Source organism: Staurois parvus, unplaced genomic scaffold (genome assembly GCF_062004578.1).
Source record: "Staurois parvus isolate SC_StPar_1 unplaced genomic scaffold, SC_StPar_1.0 ptg000636l, whole genome shotgun sequence".
NCBI classification, from domain to species: Eukaryota; Metazoa; Chordata; class Amphibia; order Anura; family Ranidae; genus Staurois; species Staurois parvus.
In genome coordinates this window covers 9991277-10011457 of record NW_028318432.1, presented here as the reverse complement: position 1 = coordinate 10011457, position 20181 = coordinate 9991277, and the positions used below count along the sequence as shown (strand labels likewise).

The 20181-nt window shown below is 43.8% G+C and overlaps 1 protein-coding gene across 2 annotated transcripts in view; it reads right to left on the bottom strand.

The window, feature by feature from the left end:
• The window catches only part of ACBD5 (acyl-CoA binding domain containing 5), a 50607-nt gene extending 40824 nt beyond the window's left edge, over positions 1-9783 (bottom strand). For both annotated transcript variants that reach the window (XM_089693809.1, XM_089693810.1), the window contains exons 1-2: positions 9647-9783; positions 2875-2995 (exon numbers count right to left, since the gene is read on the bottom strand). In XM_089693809.1, the coding sequence (XP_089549935.1) occupies positions 2875-2950 (76 nt within the window). In that variant the 5' untranslated portion in view covers positions 2951-2995; positions 9647-9783. The remainder of the gene's footprint in view (positions 1-2874; positions 2996-9646) is intronic.
• Between the last annotated feature and the right edge of the window lie 10398 nt (positions 9784-20181).

The following is a 20181-nucleotide window of genomic DNA, read 5'->3' as shown; positions in this document are numbered from 1 at the left end:
ACTTGGCTCTCCTCAAAGCACCAAGCATCATTTCTCTCTGCTGCCTATTTCCTCTGTTATCAGCATGAATCACTTATGACAAGTTTTCCTGACACTAAGAGCTAAAAAGGTGACAGAGGAGAGATCACCAGCACACAGCCTGAGATTAACAGCCTCAGCTCTGTTCCTGTGTGCCATGTGAAGAGGGTGTATCCCTTCCCTCCAATCAGCTCTCAGAGCTCTTGTACAGTGTGTAGCTACAGCTCCCCACCCATTTTGCTTTAGGAGTCTGTAAAAAATCCTTTTCATCTCTCAGCTTCTCAAGGATGTACAGGACAAACGGATACAGATAAACAGGTACAACGTATGCAGAGGGATTTGTTTAGTCTTTGTGTATCGCATGAGACTTGTCACGTTACTGGGTATATACTGGGTTTACAAACACTTTAAAGCATAACTAAAGACAACGAGCGAGCGCCCCCCTCCTGAACCATACCAGGCCACATGCCCTCAACGCGGTCTTTGAAAAGTCCTTTATTAACAGAAAAAAACTAGAAGAATGTCCCTCGCAGTAGATCCAACATCAATTACGATGCCTGCTGTCACAGACCTGAAAAAAAAAAAAAATTTAAAAAAAAAGTCTTCGCTCCCGATGATGGCTTCCGGCCTTCTGCCTACTCCAGTGGTTTGACAGTTCTTAAATATGTAAGGGGCGGGGCCACCCAGGGACATCACGCATGTGACCCCACCCCAGGTGACATCAATGATGTCACCTGGGGCGGGGTCCCTCGGGTGATGTCCATAGGTGGCTCCGCCCCTGACATATTTAAGAATTGTCAAGCCAGCTCAGAGGCAGACGGCTGGAAGCCATCGTCGGGAACGTAGCCTTTTTTTTTAAACTCTTTTTTCTGCAGCGGCAGGCATCATGATTGACGTTGAATCTACTATGGAGAGCATTCTTTTGGTTTTTTCTTTTAATACAGGACTTGTCAAAGACAGTGTCCTGTCTTTTTTCACACTACACTTTTTGTGAATGAGTATTGGGACCATGTACCCCATACTCATTCACATGGGGAGAAGGGGGGGGGCAGGATCTGGGGGCTTCCAGATTCCGATAAGCCCCCCGCCCGCAGACCCCCACAACCACCGGCCAGAGTTGTGGGGAAGCGACCCCCCCTTTCCTGACTTGCGGGGCTGCATGCGAAGATAAGGGTCTGGTATGGATTTTGGGAAGACCCCCATGCCATTTTTTTTTTTAATTTTGGTGTTGGAGTTCCCCTCCAAATCCATACCAGACCTGAAGGGCTTGGTATGGATGGAAGGGGAAACCCCAAGTCATTTTTTATTTATTATGGTGCTGGTTTTTAAATGTAATTACTGCTTTTTTTTCTTCTCTATAGCTCAGAAATTCAGCTGTCACTTTCACCGGGCTAAAAGAAAAAGTTTTTTTAGTTTATTTTCCTGAGTTAAGAGAAACAATGTTTCCTTTTAATTTCTTAAAAGAAACAAAGTTTCTGTTAACTCCAAGGAAAGTGACAGCTAATTCTGTGAGCTATAGTGATGGGAGAAAAAAAAAAAAAAGCACTGACATACACTTCGTATTGCGAAAAAAAAATCCTAAAAAATTTGTAAAGTGAGGCATTATTTTCAATGGATTTTCATTTGTAAACCGAAAATTACGTTAACCGAGACGTTTGTAAACCGAGGTATTATTGTACTTGTTTAGGCAGGGACACTGTGATAGCAGGACACTCAAGGGAAAGTGCAGTGGCTAAGTGATTATCCCTTACAACTGGGCAGCACTAGGGTTGTTGGTTCGAATCCCAACCAAAGCACTACCTGCCTGGAATTTTCAGGTTCTCCCGTAGGTTTCCTCCGGGTACTCTGGTTTCCTCCCACACTCCATAGACATGCTGGTAGGTTAATGGCTCCTGTCTAAATTGGCCCTAGTATGTGTATGTATGAATGTGAGTTAGGGACCTTAGATTGTACACTCCTTGTGGGTTAGGGACTGATGTGAATGTACAATATATATTTAAAGTGCAGCATAAAGGGACAATGCTATATAAGTACCTGAAGTAAATAAATCAATTCAAGAAACTTTCCCCTTTACAAACAAGTCGGCAGTGCCTGCTCTCATTTATAGGTCCTATTATATGAACTACAGTTCTCCAGTACTAGGGGAACTGCACCTTCCCGCTTACCCTAAAAGCATGAAGGGCATTTGGCAACATTAGTTTGCCACAGCATAAAAATCATAGGCCACCCAGCAATAATTTGCAAAAATTTGGATTACTTTGCCGAATTTGATTAAAATGATTACACTAGAATACCCATGTCTGGTGGCTTGATTACTGAGCCATTTAAGGTGGAGGATTAACATCTGGCAGACTCGGTACACTTTGGGGAAGTCTGATGGTAAGGAGCTGTCCCTATTTGCTGGGTTGGTCTGCTAGTGATGTCTGGAGTGCTTCCCCTGTTGTGTGTATGTGCCAGTGGAGCCCACTTCTGTCCCTGACCAGATCCATGATGACCACCAAGGTTCCTTTTGGAGATTATTGCTATATGCGCATTTACCTTTCGCTTCTGGTAAGTGCAAGTACATACCATTTTATCACCATTTGAAGTCACGAGCACTGGAGTTATCTCAAACGAACCATGTATGGACAGTATTATTTTGAAAGCTTCCTCTGTGTTGAACAGGTTGAGAAAGGCTGAGCTAGCTTACAGGTCTCAACAGTTTTTGGCCTTGATATGGAAACTTGAGAAAAGACAGTTCTCCAGTAATATTGGTCACTATGACTGAGCTGCCCCCTTTTTGGGAGAACTTTCTTTTTACAAATATGTCCCTTTGTTAATGAATCACAAAAACAACTTCAGTTGATCGATTCTTACCATTTTTGGGCAAGCTTTGGATGACGCTCACAGCGGCTTCAAATCTTTTTTGGTGAAGTGGTTTAGTGTCTGCCATAATGATGCTTGGGATGGTACAAAAGGTAAACCTGAGATCAAAATGCTGCATGACATAAGAGGAGATTAGAAACGGAGTCCACAAAGATTGCCAACATCAGAAATCTGCTGGGGGTGATTTACTAAAGGAAAATAGACTGATCTTTGCAAGGGAATTTTCCCTTGCAAATTTTGCTGTTTTTGTCCCTTGCACATGGCTATTCTTTTTTAAAGTGAAATTTCACCACCAAGTTCTGATGAAAATTCCCTTGCAAAGCGTACAGCTTACTTGCCTTTAGTAATTCAACCCCGATGAGCACAAAAATAATAGGCACACTTGAGCAATTGTAACTGTCAGAAACACCCATAACCTTTCACCCCTCATTCAGGGACATGCATAGCCTCACACAATCAGGTGCATCATCTGCAAGGATGAGATCATAAATACCCCTTTAAGACTAAACAGCCTGGGCACATTTTCATCTCCGGCTACCAAGCAGGTAAAGTAGAACTAAAGGCAAAAACCTTCTTTTTTTTTTTTCTTTTTAAAATTTTGTATAGAGTAAGCCCTGGATCACATATATGCGGCAGTGCGGGCTGCATTTTGAATGGACTCCCATGCCCCGTGACATGCAGGGAAGAAGTCTCTGCACTTCTAAAAATGCAGCCCGCACGGGAACCTCGGTTCCCAGTACGGTTGCGTTTTCCAGTGCGGGCGGCGTGCCATTAGAACTAATGTCACCCGCCTGCGGGTCCGCATTTCTCTGTGCGGGAGGTGCAGATCCGCAACGCACCACCTACACATATGTGAACCAAGTGTTAGGGAGGATTCTAACTCCTGTCGGTTTTCTTTTGCCATTAGGGAGATTTCCCTTTGTTTCCAGCCCCATAGCCAAACAGGAAGTGAGAGGAAATCTCTGCAAATTACGGGGATCCCTTGGGGACCCCCAGGGCACCAGAACTAGTGTCCACAATTAGAAGATTTCCCCTCCATTACTTTTCTGTGGACAACCCAAAATTTGGGATTTTAGTTTACTTTTACTGATAATGTTAAACAGGACAAATAGAGAGGGAACAGACAGCAACAAAAACTGGAGTTCTAATCCCTCTCTGCTCCATCCAAAACTAGAAAAAAAAAAATAAAAGAAGTTTTTCCTTTCGTCATACTTTGAAGTAGAACTAAAGGCAACACTTAAAAAAAAAAAATGGATAGGGTAAGCAAGGGTTCTAACCCGTCAGCATTGTCCCATTGCAGAGATTTCCCTTCACTTCCAGTCCTATAGCCAAACAGGAAATCCCTCCAAAGTGCGGGAATTCCGGGTCACCAGAACTAACATCCCCACTGGAAGATCCCCCCCCCCACCATTACTGATCTGGTGACAACCTAAAATTTGGGATTTTCTTTCACTCTCAATGATAACATTAAAATGGAACTTTAGTCATAAAATTAAGTCCTGCTAGACCACTTCATGCTCGCCCCTTTTATAGGTATAGCTATGTAAAACATTAAGAACTAGAAAAGCTGCAATTTCTGGGTAAATTGTGTGAAGTGTTCTTGCCTCCACCAGTAGTCTACAACTGGAGTGGGCGGAGTAACTGGGTGGAGTGGGCGGAGTAACTGTGAAAAGGTTGGACTGGGCAGAGTAACTTTATGGAGTGGGCAGAGTAACTGGGTGGAGTGGGCGGAGTAACTGTGAAAAGGTTGGACTGGGCAGAGTAACTGTGTGGAGTGTTTGGAGTGAGTAAAGATAGTAAACATTACACTAACCAATTGATTGATCAAATTTAAAAAGTGCACATGGCAAGCTTGATAGAGTGAGAATCACAAGACCCAGACCTACATTTTGATGCATAGTATGTCTCTGAAATATTAAAAATGAAGGCGCAGTTTAGAAATTGCCCTTCAAATTTGAGGTGGCTAGAGTGGCGTTTCAATGAATGTCAATGGGCGGCGTGAGTTGCAAACAAATGGTCATATTGTGAAAACTATCAGGACTATGGCTTAGCGGTGGACATTTTTAGTGGCAGCAGGGATAGCTGAATGTTTTGATATAAGATTTGTGTAGGTGGGCTTGAAAATGAGGGAGTGATGGCAGTTTAGAAATCATGTCTTGATTTTTCAGCTCACACTCTAGCTTTTGTCAGCTCCCACTCTAGTTTTGAACATTCCGCCATTCATTCCTATGGGACCAATTTCACCACAAAAACGGCGATATTTCGTGAACCATTCAGCGAAACGTTCCACAAAGTAATAGCACACCAATTGGGAACAATCCGCACGTTTCGGTATATTACTGTCTATGTAGTGTAAAAACTGTGGAAGGAGTTAGGGTGGTAAATTTGGCTATAATAATAAGAATATATATGTGAGATAACAGGAAGTGGTCTTGCCATGAAAGAACACTTAATAAGTGTCTATATGGTGTAAAATCCAGTAATATACGGTCTCACCCTGCTCTGCACATGCTCAGTTGCTCTCCATTTTAAGGCATTTTTAGGCACTGCAGAATTTGTAGAGGCCGATCTGCTGCCAGTCTAAAGATTTAAGCAGAACGAAACTGATTGGTTTAACAGTTTCAAAAAACATTTACGTGTCAGGAATGCTAACTGTCACATTTGCTTGTGTTCTTAACCAAACTGTCAAACCATCCAATGAATGGTGTTATAACTGATCACATGTGCGGCACCATGGCAGTTGCAGATCAAACAGAAGCAGCTTCCGTGGATGAAAAGGACAGGAGGGTTTGGTTCTGCTTTAACTGCTGCTCAGGGCTTAAAAAAATAAATAAACTAAATAATAATAATAATAATAGGCAGCCTCCAGCAAGAAGAAACAGTAACAATGCTGAAAGCAATTTACAGCTCACACTAATTTTGGTAGCATAATTATTAATGTGGAATGTGTGTTCCTTGCTAAGCCTTGGTTAACACTGCTGCGACTTCATACGCGGCATGTGATTTACCAATTGCACCCAACGTCGTATTCAGTGTATTTCTATGGCACTGTCCTAATAGGTGCGATTTGATAAATAGCTCCTGCGTTACTCTTTCACCACTTCAGTTGTCATTTAACTCTCATAGACTATAAGGTAAATGGCACTGAAATTGCACCTGTGTCTATATCAGTGTTACTTTGAAGTCGCGCTTTAAATGGGATCAAATTGCACCACTTTGAAATCGGATTTGGGGTGAAGCAGGTCTAAAGAACATTATTTTTATCCATTGACATGAGTAAAGTTCCACTTTAAACAGGACAAATAGAGAGGGTGAATCTACCTAATAGGGTCACAGACGGCAATAGAAACCTGGCTGGGATTCTAATCCATCTCCACTCCAAAACTAAAAAAAAAACAAAAACAAAAAAAAAAAAAGTTTGCCTTCTGCAAGCCCTGACAATTGCTCCTCTTCAGTCTGTTAATAAAACCATTGAAAGTGTGTTGTTATAGCTGTTCAAGAAGTACAAAATAATACCTGTTGATCCTACCAAAATCTTTTGAGCTGATAACATCCCGTGCTCTACTCTTATTAGTAGAGATAAACTTGCATTTGTTTGGAACCGGGTTTGGGTCATTCCTGGTCCAATGAGCTCTGGGTGGGGGATTCCCCTCTCCACAGCTATACATATAGAAGGCAGTTGGGATGCTCTAACATCATTGGCCTAATATGATGCATTCCCTGCACTGCAGCTGGCATTACAAGGGGGCGGGGATGCTCCTGACATCATTGATCTATAATGGGGGATTCCCTGCGCTGCAGCTGGCATAACAATGGGGTGGGGATGCTCCTGACATCATTGATCTATAATGGGGGATTCCCTGCGCTGCAGCTGGCATAACAATGGGGCGGGGATGCTCCTGCCATCATTGATCTATAATGGCGGACTCCTGCGCTGCAGCTGGCATTACAAGGGCCAGGGATGCTCCTGAGATCATTGACCTATAACGGGGGATTCCCAGCCCAAAGATGGCATTACAAAGGGGCGGGGATGCTCCTGAGATCATTGACCTATAATGGGGGATTCCCAGCCCAAAGATGGCATTACAAAGGGGCGGGGATGCTCCTGACATCATTGACCTATAATGGCGGATTCCCAGCCCAAAGCTGGCATTATAAAGGGGGCGGGGATGCTCATGACATCATTGATCTATAATGGGGGATTCCCTGCACTGCAGCTGACATTACAAAGGGGCGGGGATGCTCATGACATCATTGATCTATAATGGCGGACTCTTGCGCTGCAGCTGGCATTACAAAGGGGCGGGGATGCTCATGACATCATTGACCTATAATGGGGGATTCCCTGTGCTGCAGCTGGCATTACAAAGGGGCGGGGATGCTCCCGACATCATTGAGCTATAATGGGGGATTCCCAGCCCAAAGATGGCATTACAAAGGGGCGGGGATGCTCCTGACATCATTGACCTATAATGGCGGATTTCCAGCCCAAAGCTGGCATTACAAAGGGGGCGGGGATGCTCCTGACATCATTGACCTATAATGGCGGACTCCTGTGCTGCAGCTGGCATTACAAGGGGGCGGGGATGCTCATGACATCATTGATCTATAATGGCGGACTCTTGCGCTGCAGCTGGCATTTCAAAGGGGCGGGGATACTCCTGACATCATTGACCTATAATGGGGGATTCCCTGTGCTGCAGCTGGCATTACAAGGAGCGGGGATGCTCCTGACATCATTGACCTATAATGGCGGACTCCTGTGCTGCAGCTGGCATTACAAGGGGGCGGGGATGCTCATGACATCATTGATCTATAATGGCGGACTCCTGCGCTGCAGCTGGCATTACAAAGGGGCGGGGATGCTCATGACATCATTGACCTATAATGGCGGATTCCCAGCCCAAAGCTGGCATTACAAAGGGGCGGGGATGCTCATGGTATCTTTTATGTAATATGGTGGATTTCCTAACCAATGTTAAAAATGGCCAGTTATATTCTGACATCATTGACCTAATATGGTGGACTCCCCGCCCCACAGCTGACATTACAAAGGGGCGGGGATGCTCATGACATCATTGATCTAATAAGGTAGATTCCCCATTACAAAGGGGTAGGGAATCCCAGCCCACTGCTCATAGGACCAGGAATGACAGCCGGCTTCTGAGGTCAGACCTGAACCCCAGTCTGAACAAATGCAAGCTCAGCACTACTTAGCAGCACTGCTTCCAGTTCTCTCCCTGTGGACTACAACCCCCCCCCCCATGTTATGGAGAGGAGGCATAGGGGAGGTGCTCTTTAATCCTGTCCTAGAGTGACAACACTGCTCCTCCACAGATGCAGAACAGAGCGTTGTCACTCTGAAACCGGAAGTCTGTTACTGGCAGGATCACCAAGTGAAAATAGAGAAAAAGCTTAACAAAAAGAAGAACTAATGCAGCCACCACAGTCAACAATTGCTAAGCCGCAATATATGACATTTTCCTCGTTGGTGTAGATACACATGAGCCTAGGTTCACACTTTGGATTGCTTGTGAATTGCACTGTATTCCTGTGCAATTCACATGCGATTCTGTGTGGTGCGATTTGACTCCATTCATTTCGAAGTGCAAGCACTTTTTTTTTTTTATTTAAACCACACTGGAACTGCATTGCGTGGTTGTTTACACCCCTGCAATCTGGTTCAGGCAAACGCAATGCGCTTGTGCCCTGCTTTTGGGGTGTCATTATTATTATACAGGATTTATATAGCGCCAACAGTTTGCTCAGCGCTTTACAATATAACGGGAGACAATACAGCAACAATACAGTTCAATACATGCAAAACTCAAACACACTGAAAAATGCACAGGTGTGACCCAGGCCTTAAAAGTGATTATAAAGGTTCTTTTTACATTTATTTTTCAACCCCTTGGCACCGGCGCCTCCTGGCCCTTTAAGGGTTCCAGAAGCTGGGAGGCGGGGCAGGGTTTTAGGGTCATGTGACCGCCGTCACATGATCGGGAAAGGTCCCAATCGAAAGAGGAGATCAGAACCTTTCCGTTAGTACCGAACATGTGTGTTGAGAGCTTGCAGGACGCGCGCTCTCAGCGCGTTTTTAATAGAACACAAATGTGCGGCCGCTCGGCATCTAGGCCAGACGCAGAGAGGCCGCACATTTGCGTTCAGCTGGCGCCAAGAGGTTAATAACAACCATGTCATACTCACCTGCTCTGTGCACAGGGCGGCCCCGATCCTCCTCTTCCAGTGTCCCGTCAGTACTCCTGGTCCCTCCCCCTTCTGAGTGGGCCCCATACCAAGCCCTTTATTATGGGGGCACTTGTGTGGGCTTGATCCCGAGCTGGGCTGTGTGCTTCCATTGCCACACACAGTGAGACTCAACCCCACCCCCCTTCACTGAATTTGATTGACAGCAGCAGGGGCCAATGGAGTCCAATGAGGATGGAGATAAAGTAGGATAGAGATGGGACTCAATGCAGAGAATACATGAAGGCAATACGCCTCCAGCCTCTACAATCACATCCATCCAGGTTGTATTGTATACCATGATCTGGGGGAGGGGCTCCCCTGTCCGGGGGGTAATGCCCTCCTAGCCCCAGGCAGCCCTCTAATCCCTATTAGAAGACACACACCGGGCTGTCAGGTGACAACAGGGATGGATACAAAGGTCGCCGGTTGAGGCCGATCACTGCACACACCGCCCAGATACACAGCCCGGCCCCGGTCTCCCCCACACCCAGCGGACACACACACCGCCGGTCACCTGTGATCGTAGCAGCGGAGCCCGCAGCCTTCATCCTGGCCCCATCTGTCATGGCTCACCGCAAGGCATCACGGGAAGTGTAGTCCGCGGAGACCTGCGTAAACACCCGAACGCCCGCCCATTTAGGACCTTTTTTTTTCTTCCCTCTTCAACAACTTTATTGAAAGTAGCATTTCCATCACGTCACCTGACAGCAGCCATTTTGTACATTGGGAATGAGCGACCCCGCAAATTTTGGATCAGTTGGCCAAATGTTAATAAAATTTTTTTAAAAAAGTCTTTAAAATCCTGTGCTCATGTATGCTGCTGGGGCTAGGTTCACACCCATGCGTCTTATGGAAACGCACAGCGGTCTATTTAACATGATTTCCTATGGGACGCGTTCACATCTCTGCGTTTTCACCCGGTGCGTTTTTTGGAAAGGGTTAGGGCTGGTTCACTCTAGATGCAGTTCAGTGCACTTTTTTTTCTGCATCAAAAATGCATGCATGGTGTTTTCCACGTATTCCAATGGCCCTAGTTCACACTAGTGCAGTCAGTTCCAGTCAGTTTCCTGAACAGAAAAAAAATGTAGAACATGCTGCATTTTATTTCTACACAAAACCATACTGGAACATGGCAAACTGCATCAAAACTGCCCCGGAACTGCGTGTGGTGTGATCTGTAAGCAAAAATGTATCTGAATTGTATCCAGAGTGTGTTTGTGTAGTGTGCACTGGCCCTCAGGGACTTTATTAACCCCCCTGGCGGTATTCCCGAGTGTAGCTCGGGGTAAAGTTTCATCACCACAAGCGGGAACCCCGAGCTACACTCGGTATTACCCTGCAGAGTTGCTCCGGGATCTCTTCTGCACTTACCTTGTCCTGCGCTCCCGCGATGTCCCTCCTGCAGTGTCCCCGGCAATGTCCTCCGGCCGATGCCGGCATCTGTGTTCTGGGTTCCATGCCTGCGACGTCGGGACGTACGGGGACGGAACTCGCGGGAAATTTGAAAATGACAAACAGTGACATTCACTGAATTCACTACAATCACATATTAGTACATTACTGTATCAAACCATTTCACATACATTTTGTCCCGAGTGCTTTGTCCTGTGCCCTGCCTGCATTTTTACTGTTCTTTCTGCCTGGAAACTGAGAAATGTCCATGGCGTCCAAAAAGTGTCCCTTTAGGTCAAAAGCGGTTTTAGACCGGCTAGAGAACAGCGATAGTAAATTAGAACAACTTGCAGAATTGAGTGATAATGATTCGTGAGGAAATTTGACATCAGACTCTGAAAACGATATACGACTTTGCTCAGTGATGTGTGAACTTGGCGCTATATTTCAAATTTCAGTGTTTTTGGTTTGATTATATTATTGAATTACATTTCTTATTATATTAGTATTATTTTTTATGATTATTTATTACATTATAATTTATGATTTCGTGTTTCAAATTTTATCATACCCGGGATGTTTACTAGACTCTTGTTCGGACAGATTTCAGTGAGTTATTCCTAAAAATTACAGGCCTACAATAAAAAAATACATATTTCCATGCAAAAAAATGTACCACTTTGAGCACAGAAATATGGACATAATCAGACCGCTAGGGAGGCTACAGGCAATCAGGTTGCGTTTTTGGTTCTATAGACGTCAATGGAGACGCTGCAATTTTTTGCATATTATTATATGTTCATGCTGCATTTTTGACACGTTTTGAATTTTAATTTGCCTAGCAACAAGAAAAAATGCAAAACACGTCAAAAACACATGTGCGGAAACGGATCAAACGCAAACTGCATAGGTGTGAACCGAGTCTTAGGCAGATTTCCTCTACAGGTGATGGATGTGGGAGATCATGTAGGAAGGAAGGAGAAATCTCAACTGGGGACAGAAATCGGAGGGCTCATTCACAGCGTCTGCACAGATCAGCCCAGGGTGAATGCAGGGAAAACAGCTGGTGTATGTGTGCCGTGTTCACACCACAATGCTCTGGCAGGCTGCAGACATTTATACATTGCACTATATAGGGCTCATTCACAATAGCAGCTGGAGGACAGTAATACTCCATGGCTGAGCCATGCTTTTACAGCCCAACAACTGCTACTCCCTTTAGCTACAGAGGCAGCGGCCGGGGGTGGACACATGCCATGGCCACAGCAGGAATTATACTCCCAGTCACTTTCAGCCCACCGAACGCAAGCCATTCAAGTGAATGGGACTGCTCTGTGCCAACTGCTTGCAATGCATGCGGTCGCGTGCGCTATTCTGGTGATCAAGTGGTCCAAGCAGGCAGTGAGAAGGAAATACAACACTCGCCTGTCGAATTTATTATTTTTTAAAAATGTATTATGGGTACTTATATAGCGCCATCAATTTAACCACCTCCCACCCGCCATATAGTAATATGACTGACGCAAGGTGGTTCTCTCGTTCTGGGAGGACGTCTTATGACGTCCTTCCATTCTAGCCGCGCATGCACGGCTCTGGGAGCAAGCAGCGCGGCGATCAGCGGTGTGTTGTGTCCCTCGGACACAGCGGATCACCGATCCACGGAAAGAGCCAAAGATGTCGGCTCGGTCATGTGATCAGCTGTGTCCAATCACAGCTGATCACATGTAAACAGGGAAATGCCGGTTATCGGCATTTCTCTCCTCTCGAGCTGTCACGCTGACAGAGGAGAGGAGAGCCGGTAATCAGCATTCCTCAGAGGGGACATGTACACTGATCACCAAAGCACTGATCATCAGTGTGCCTTGATGATCAGTGTAGCCCCAGCAGTGCCACCTGTCAGTGTCCATCAGCGCCAGCTCTCAGTGCTCATCAGTGCCACATTTCAGTGCCTACCAGTGCACATCAATGCCACATATCAGTGCCCATCAGTGCCACCTATCAATGCCAATCAATGCCACCTAACAGTGCTGACAATCAGTGCCGCCTATCAGTGCCAGTCAGTGCCACCTAACAGTGCCAGTCAGTGTCACCTAACAGTGCCAGTCAGTGCTGCCTATCAGTGCCGCCTATCAGTGCCATATATCCGTGCTGCCTTTCAGTGTCCATCAGTGATGCCTGTCAATGCACATCAGTGCCACCTACCAGTGCCTCCTCATCAGTGCCCATCAGTTTAGCCTATCAGTGCCCATCACTGCAGCCTCATTAGTGCACATCAGTGAAGGAGAAAAATCACTTATTTGGTTTTTGGTTTGTTTAAGAAAAAATAAAAACCCCAGAGGTGATTAAATACCACCAAAATAAAGCTCTATCTGTAAAAAAAAAATTATAAAAATTTGATACGGGAGCAGTGTTGCATGACCGCGCAATTGTCATTCAAAGTGCGACAGCACTGAAAGCTGGAAATTGGCCTGGGCAGGAAGGGTGTATAAGTGCCCTGTAGGCTTGTGGTTAAGCAGTGCTCTCTGAAGAGCAATCCAAACGTGGATCACCCTACCAGACCATAGCTAGTGTGAACCTCACTGCACCACGGCCCGATGAGCTGCAGTGTATGAAGAGTTGAATAAGGTGCCATTCTGAAATAACGAATGAGTCCAGTGTGATGTGAAAGTACATCACACCACCGTACATAATGTACACCAGTCCCCGTTGATTTAGAATGCAGGCCAATATGAGGCCCTAAAATTTGACAGCAGAATCTCCTCACCTTGACAGAGGGGATGGAGGAATCTCCCTGCCGACTGTTTTATTCTGACAGCCAACACCGGCGGCAGTGGATTGGGTGCAGGCGCTGTTTGGCCGACAATTTTCCAACATTCCTTTGATACTCAGAAGGATGTGAGGAAGGTGGTTGACAGGACCCACCCACGGCTCGAATTTTGTCTGGTTTCATGTATGGCCAGCTTTAGAAAAATGCGCCATTCATAATTCTGTTCATCTAACAGATAAAATGAACATAATGGACATCAGGATGAATGGGGATATGAGTCCTAGAGGGAGAGCAGTGAGAGAAAGGTACATCATGACGTGTAATTTCCCAATCAGAAACGGATTAGAATCAGATAATGTGATCAGTGGTTTGGGAGATGGGCCAGGAGCCTCTACAATGAGCCATACAAGGATTCTGTGTAATGTAGCCAAGCTGTCTCCTTTTCTAGATGAAGGAAATGATTTAAGGGAAATGACAAGCATCTTCCCTGCAGACTTAACTACTTCATCACCTCTTCATGGAGTAATTCTTCCTCGGTTGCTTCGGTTCCTAGAGCTCCTGGTTTGGCAGACAATACAGTATTCACAGGAACTCCAATCTATAGAAACATGTCTGCTAACGTTTTTTACTGGCAGTTCATAGATCATTATCAGAATTAACAAACACATTTATTTATTTCAGGTACTTATATAGCTCTGTTAATTTACGCAGTGCTTTATATATATATTGTACATTCGCATCAGTGCCTAACCCTCAAGGGGTGTACAGTCTAAGGTCCCTCACACCTAACTCACATTCATACATACACATACTAGGGCACCTAACACATCTAACTCACATTCATACATACACATACTAGGGCACCTAACACGCCTAACTCACATTCATACATACACATACTAGGGCACCTAACACATCTAACTCACATTCATACATACACATACTAGGGCACCTAACACATCTAACTCACATTCATACATACACATACTAGGGCACCTAACACGCCTAACTCACATTCATACATACACATACTAGGGCACCTAACACATCTAACTCACATTCATACATACACATACTAGGGCAACTAACACATCTAACTCACATTCATACATACACATACTAGGGAAACTAACATGCCTAACTCACATTCATACATACACATACTAAGGCACCTAACACGCCTAACTCACATTCATACATACACATACTAGGGCACCTAACACGCCTAATTCACATTCATACATACACATACTAGGGCACCTAACACACCTAACTCACATTCATACATACACATACATACTAGGGCACCTAACACACCTAACTCACATTCATACATACACATACTAGGGCAACTAACACATCTAACTCACATTCATACATACACATACTAGGGAAACTAACATGCCTAACTCACATTCATACATACACATACTAAGGCACCTAACACGCCTAACTCACATTCATACATACACATACATACTAGGGCACCTAACACACCTAACTCACATTCATACATACACATACTAGGGCAACTAACACATCTAACTCACATTCATACATACACATACTAGGGAAACTAACATGCCTAACTCACATTCATACATACACATACTAAGGCACCTAACACGCCTAACTCACATTCATACATACACATACTAGGGCACCTAACACGCCTAATTCACATTCATACATACACATACTAGGGCACCTAACACACCTAACTCACATTCATACATACACATACATACTAGGGCACCTAACACACCTAACTCACATTCATACATACACATACTAGGGCACCTAACACACCTAATTCACATTCATACATACACATACTAGGGCACCTAACACACCTAACTCACATTCATACATACACATACTAGGGCAACTAACACACCTAACTCACATTCATACATACACATACATACACATACATACTAGGGCACCTAACATGCCTAACTCACATTCATACATACACATACATACACATACATACTAGGGCACCTAACACACCTAACTCACATTCATACATACACATACTAGGGCAACTAACACACCTAACTTACATTCATACATACACATACATACTAGAGCAACTAACACGCCTAACTCGCATTCATACATACACATACTAGGGCACCTAACACACCTAACTCACATTCATACATACACATACTAGGGCACCTAACACGCCTAACTTACATTCATACATACACATACTAGGGCAACTAACACGCCTAACTCACATTCATACATACACATACTAGGGCACCTAACACGCCTAACTCACATTCATACATACACATACTAGGGCAACTAACACGCCTAACTCACATTCATACATACACATACTAGGGCACCTAACACGCCTAACTCACATTCATACATACACATACTAGGGCACCTAACACGCCTAACTCACATTCATACATACACATACTAGGGCACCTAACACGCCTAACTCACATTCATACATAAGTACATGCATACATACACATACTAGGGCACCTACCACACCTAACTCACATTCATACATACACATACTAGGACACCTAACATGCCTAACACACATTCATACATACACACACTAGGGCACCTACCACACCTAACTCACATTCATACATACACATACATACACATACATACTAGGGCACCTAACATGCCTAACTCACATTCATACATACACATACATACACATACATACTAGGGCACCTAACACACCTAACTCACATTCATACATACACATACTAGGGCAACTAACACATCTAACTCACATTCATACATACACATACTAGGGCACCTAACACGCCTAACTCACATTCATACATACACATACTAGGGCACCTAACACATCTAACTCACATTCATACATACACATACTAGGGCAACTAACACATCTAACTCACATTCATACATACACATACTAGGGAAACTAACATGCCTAACTCACATTCATACATACACATACTAGGGCACCTAACACGCCTAACTCACATTCATACATACACATACTAGGGCACCTAACACATCTAACTCACATTCATACATACACATACTAGGGCAACTAACACATCTAACTCACATTCATACATACACATACTAGGGCACCTAACACGCCTAACTCACATTCATACATACACATACTAGGGCACCTAACACGCCTAATTCACATTCATACATACACATACTAGGGCACCTAACACACCTAACTCACATTCATACATACACATACATACTAGGGCACCTAACACACCTAACTCACATTCATACATACACATACATACACATACATACTAGGGCACCTAACATGCCTAACTCACATTCATACATACACACACTAGGGCACCTACCACACCTAACTCACATTCATACATACACATACATACACATACATACTAGGGCACCTAACATGCCTAACTCACATTCATACATACACATACATACACATACATACTAGGGCACCTAACACATCTAACTCACATTCATACATACACATACTAGGGCACCTAACACATCTAACTCACATTCATACATACACATACTAGGGCACCTAACACGCCTAACTCACATTCATACATACACATACTAGGGCACCTAACACATCTAACTCACATTCATACATACACATACTAGGGCAACTAACACATCTAACTCACATTCATACATACACATACTAGGGAAACTAACATGCCTAACTCACATTCATACATACACATACTAAGGCACCTAACACGCCTAACTCACATTCATACATACACATACTAGGGCACCTAACACGCCTAATTCACATTCATACATACACATACTAGGGCACCTAACACACCTAACTCACATTCATACATACACATACATACTAGGGCACCTAACACACCTAACTCACATTCATACATACACATACTAGGGCAACTAACACATCTAACTCACATTCATACATACACATACTAGGGAAACTAACATGCCTAACTCACATTCATACATACACATACTAAGGCACCTAACACGCCTAACTCACATTCATACATACACATACATACTAGGGCACCTAACACACCTAACTCACATTCATACATACACATACTAGGGCAACTAACACATCTAACTCACATTCATACATACACATACTAGGGAAACTAACATGCCTAACTCACATTCATACATACACATACTAAGGCACCTAACACGCCTAACTCACATTCATACATACACATACTAGGGCACCTAACACGCCTAATTCACATTCATACATACACATACTAGGGCACCTAACACACCTAACTCACATTCATACATACACATACATACTAGGGCACCTAACACACCTAACTCACATTCATACATACACATACTAGGGCACCTAACACACCTAATTCACATTCATACATACACATACTAGGGCACCTAACACACCTAACTCACATTCATACATACACATACTAGGGCAACTAACACACCTAACTCACATTCATACATACACATACATACACATACATACTAGGGCACCTAACATGCCTAACTCACATTCATACATACACATACATACACATACATACTAGGGCACCTAACACACCTAACTCACATTCATACATACACATACTAGGGCAACTAACACACCTAACTTACATTCATACATACACATACATACTAGAGCAACTAACACGCCTAACTCGCATTCATACATACACATACTAGGGCACCTAACACACCTAACTCACATTCATACATACACATACTAGGGCACCTAACACGCCTAACTTACATTCATACATACACATACTAGGGCAACTAACACGCCTAACTCACATTCATACATACACATACTAGGGCACCTAACACGCCTAACTCACATTCATACATACACATACTAGGGCAACTAACACGCCTAACTCACATTCATACATACACATACTAGGGCACCTAACACGCCTAACTCACATTCATACATACACATACTAGGGCACCTAACACGCCTAACTCACATTCATACATAAGTACATGCATACATACACATACTAGGGCACCTACCACACCTAACTCACATTCATACATACACATACTAGGACACCTAACATGCCTAACACACATTCATACATACACACACTAGGGCACCTACCACACCTAACTCACATTCGTACATACACATACTAGGGCCAATTTAGACAGGATCCAATTAGCCTACCAGCATGTCTTTGGAGTGTGGGAGGAAACTGGAGCACCTGGAGGAAACCCACGCAAGCACAGGGAGAACATGCAAGCTCCATGCAGGTGGTGCTGTGGTTGGGATTTGAACCAATGACCCTAGTACTGCCAGGTGGAAGTGCTAACCATTTAGCCACTGTGCTGCCCCAAATATACAGTAGCTATAATTGCAAATACGGGTAGACACATTCATATGTAAAGTGGTTCTAAAGGCTGAAGATTTTTTACCTTAATGCATTCTCTGCAGGCAGCTCCCCCCTCTTATACTTACCTCAGCCCGATCGTGGTCCAGCGATGTGCAGCAGCTCTCACCCTCCTTAGTAGCTGAGAGACAGCAGTGGTAGCTGACAGAACACAATGATCACTGCTGGCAGCTATAGTTACCAGCAGTGATCACATGAAAAACAAAATCTGACAGGGTGGTTGTACTGAAATCAATTGATGGATCGACTTCAGTACAACCAGCCTGCCCATAAATGGATCGAATCTCGGGCAGTCCCTGCCAGGGGCGGACTGACAACTCATGGGCCCCCCGGGCAATAGGGGACCATGGGGCCCTTGCGTCCTTGCCCACACTCAAACCACACCCAAAAAATCCTATGAAAAAGGTACCAGGGGCATCTCATGGGGCCCCCTTCTGACCCCAGGCCCTCGGGCAGTGCCCGAGTTTCCAAATAGTTAGTCCGCCCCTGGTCCCTGCTGAACCAGCCAAGATTCAATCCATCTATAGCCAGCTGAAAACACATCACCACAAAGTATATTTTTAATTTCTTTTTACTTTTAATAAATATCATTTGTGTATGAAAATACCACACAAACAATGCCTTGTTTTTCCATCAGATTAAAATGAAAGGTATGCTTTGGTTGTCTTCCATTCATAGGCAGAAAAAATGATTTCTTTGTGTAGAACGTGTATTATTTTATTGTTACGCAGATTTTATGGCCAGTCTCAGCTGTCCTGCACTTTGTACAGACAATCTATGAATTCCTGGATGGCTGACATCAAAAAGGAGTGGCCACATACACAGGAACAGACATTCAAATCCCTGCATATATGGTAAGCAGAGGCATGACAATACTATAAAAGCTGTCTCACAAGGGTTGCAGTTTTTCTAAAATGATAATATGACTGGTTTAGATACAAATAATTCTAATAATAATTCTACTTCTATTTCACAACAAGGAAAGAAACATTATTGGCTCTTCGAAACTGCAAATGCCCTTTAATTAATCTTCTTACAGACAGTGTAATTCCACATGTCACCAGTAGGTGACTCCAGCTTTCTGCTTTCGCTTGGTTCTTGTCTAGTATTGCACATTAACGTCATCATTTTTATGCAAAATGAAATCCTTCATTCCTGATTAGTAACAGTTACATTAACATTTTGCTTCTTCATGAATTTTATTTTCTCTTTGATGTGAAACTAAACTCTGGTTTAACCACTTGCCTACTGGGCACTTATACCAAGGCCAATTTTCAGCTTTCAACGCTGTCGCACTTTGAATGACAATTGCACGGTCATGCAACACTGTACCCATATGAAATTGTTATCATTTTTTTCACACAAATAGAGCTTTCTTTTGGTGGTATTTAATTGCCGCTGGGTGTTTTTTTTTTTGCACTATAAACAAAAAAATAGCAAAATTAAAAAAAAAGCTTTTCTTTGTTTCTATTATAACATTTTGTAAACAGG